Source organism: Buceros rhinoceros, unplaced genomic scaffold (assembly GCF_000710305.1).
Source record: "Buceros rhinoceros silvestris isolate BGI_N320 unplaced genomic scaffold, ASM71030v1 scaffold3487, whole genome shotgun sequence".
Lineage (NCBI taxonomy): Eukaryota > Metazoa > Chordata > Aves > Bucerotiformes > Bucerotidae > Buceros > Buceros rhinoceros.
The window spans coordinates 37,978-40,707 of NW_010421431.1; the positions used below are offsets into that span (position 1 = coordinate 37,978).

The 2,730-nt window shown below is 37.9% G+C and overlaps 1 protein-coding gene across 1 annotated transcript in view; it reads left to right on the top strand.

The window, feature by feature from the left end:
* Positions 1-2,730, top strand: part of DHRSX (dehydrogenase/reductase (SDR family) X-linked) — a gene marked incomplete at its 3' end in the record, with an annotated part of 119,494 nt that overhangs the window by 15,646 nt on the left and 101,118 nt on the right. Inside the window, exon 2 of the mRNA XM_010139651.1 lies at positions 3-77. Coding sequence (XP_010137953.1) covers positions 3-77 — 75 coding nt within the window. The remainder of the gene's footprint in view (positions 1-2; positions 78-2,730) is intronic.

Consider the following 2,730-nt stretch of genomic DNA (forward strand, 5'->3'; position numbering starts at 1 on the left):
AGTGACTGGAGGTTCTAAAGGAATTGGTTACCAAACTGTGAAGCATTTGGCAAGACTTGGCATGCACGTTATAATAGGTAAAGTAATTATTTTCTTAATATATTATTTGTTTCAGGGGAAGGTGGGAGAGGGTTCTGCTAGCATTTAGCACAAATAAAGACCTGATTCAGGTTTTGCTTTGCAAGATCTTATAGAAAAGTGGGTGGGATTTCTTCATAAAACTTGGAAGTTTTATATTAGAAGTTAAAAAGAAGATAATGAAAAAATATTAAATATGGGTATTACAAAATTTGTTACTGAGGATGGATTATGCTTCAACATTAGGTTGTCTATGTTCTTTGAGAGAAGAACTAATGAAAGCCTTGAAGGAAAATTGCAGTGTGTAGTGCGGGATGATCTGTGTTATAAGGACAGAGGAAGCCTTTATAACTTCATCTATGTAAAAATGGCACATCTACTTCTCAGTTTGTCACTGTATGTGGCCTTTGTAAGCAAGGCAAGGAGATAAAAACCCTGAGAGATTAATTTGTGTCTGTCTGAGAGTGGCTGGACAACTCACCTTCTGGAGGTGCCTGTTTCTCTCCATTGATAATAAAGAGTTTATAAGGTGACTATGTTGGACTGAGACATCTGGAGTTAAGATAGGTGAGTTTCTGTAGGAACTTGAAAAATGTCCTGAGCACACAATTTCCTCTCTCTACTACAGACAATATTAGTGAGACTTGCCCCCGTTTTTTAAAGCTTTCTATACTATGTATACATGCTCTAATATATCTACTAAATCTGCATGCAACATTATGAGTACTCATATGTTTAAAATGTTACATTTTGCTCCCTTCATCTTTCTTTAACTAGCTTTTTACCTAAAGCACTGTAACTTTTACACCATAAGGTCACTGAAGGGTGGTACTTTTTCATAATTCACTAGCAAGCTGGGGATGCTATCTTATTTAGCTTTGATACAGAATGTGCTCTCTCTAGGGTTTTGTATACGCATCTTTAAAAAAAACCAACTCACACTGAACAATAAACAAGAGCATAACAGCCATGTATTTTGAGTCTAGGGCAATCAGTAACACTAATGGAGTTGCCCTGGAATCGTATAGGTGTAACGTGGAATACCACTTACTCATTCATGTTTTACTAGATGCGTCAAAAACAAGCATCTGCAAAATGCGAGCAGATGCTGCTCGGTGTAGCTAGATGCTAGATGTAGCTAATGATGTCAGTATTAATATTTCACTGAAGAAGTCGCTTTTCATGTTTAAGGTGGACTGTAAAACATACTCAGTGAAAAACCAGAAAGGCCAATTTTCTTCTCTTTGCGTCGTGTCATGGAAGCATAGAATATTGGTACTTTTTTGAAGACATGTACCATTTAATATTTAGGGTATTTTGTCAAGCAAAATTCAATGTGAGGTCTTTGGGAAAGGGAATTAAAAAATGTCTCAATAAGCTGATTTCTTCAGCTCACAATCGCCCCGTCAAAGATCTCATTCACTCATACTCACACTCACACTGTCACATACGTGACATACGTGTTTTCATGTGGTCTGGTGAGCATCACTTGTGTGCATTGTGGGAAAGGTAACACAGCTACGGAGTCTTTATCGTGCCTCTGTGGTTCTTGATCGGAGAGGCTGATTTATGGACAGATCTTTTATACCCTTTAGGAGTCATCAGCTCTTAGTACAGTTTTCCTTGTCTGGAATATGTAGGCTATGTCTACAGCCTATTTTCTGGGTAGGCTAACAGGAAAAGTAATGGTATGGGTGATACGCTGCAACCTGGCTGTATCCTCCTGGTGGCAGAATGCTTGGTCATTTGCTGGCAAGTGCTCATTTGTGTGGCCTTGACATATATAGCACAGTGTCCTGGAAACACGTCCTTTATGTTCAATAAGGGGCATTCTTTTAACTCTGCTCTTTCTTCTGGTGCTTACAGACGTGCTCACTTCTATTCATTCTTCAATTGTACCAACCTTAATATTTGAATTACAAATCTCTACAAATGTAAATTAATGAAATTAATTCTAGAAATGATTTGATGAGTAAGATTTTCAATTCTTTCGGGTGAACTGTGACCTAAACACAGCTTGGTGAGTAACAGCCATCTTTTTCACCTGTGAAATTCTTCAGAGCAAAGAAGCCCTGTCAGTAGAACAGATAGTCTCAAGATTTATTCCAGCAGCAAGATTAAAACAGTCTCAAAAGCACATTAGATGCAATGACCTTCCATCCTTGTTGCTAATTGTTGGCCTCAAGTATCCAGAGTATATTTAAAATAGCTGCTGGCGCATTGGCATGCATTAGCACATGCAGCTTCGGGCCACAGAAGCAAAGATTTAAGCCTCAAATAAGACAGCAAGCATGCTCAAGCTTTCTGCTTTGGAAAGATTTTCACTCTATGTTTTATATAGGTGTGAACTTACGTGAAAAAGATGTGGATATTAGGTGAATTTGAGCTGGCAAGAAAGACTCACGTAGCTCACAGTCAGTCTTGCCCATTCACTGAATGCTTCTTTCCCATTCTTTCTTTATCAATAAAAAATTATATCTCTGCAGCAGACAAATGAGTCAAACCTGAATGTCTGATGAGAAGATGATTCACCCTTTGTGATGGGTGTGATTTTGACTCCATTTGACATTTTAGGGGAGTAAGTGTTTGAAGGAACTTACTTTTAAATCAAATCTACCAATGGAATGAGGAAAAATAATAAGTAGAAAGAGT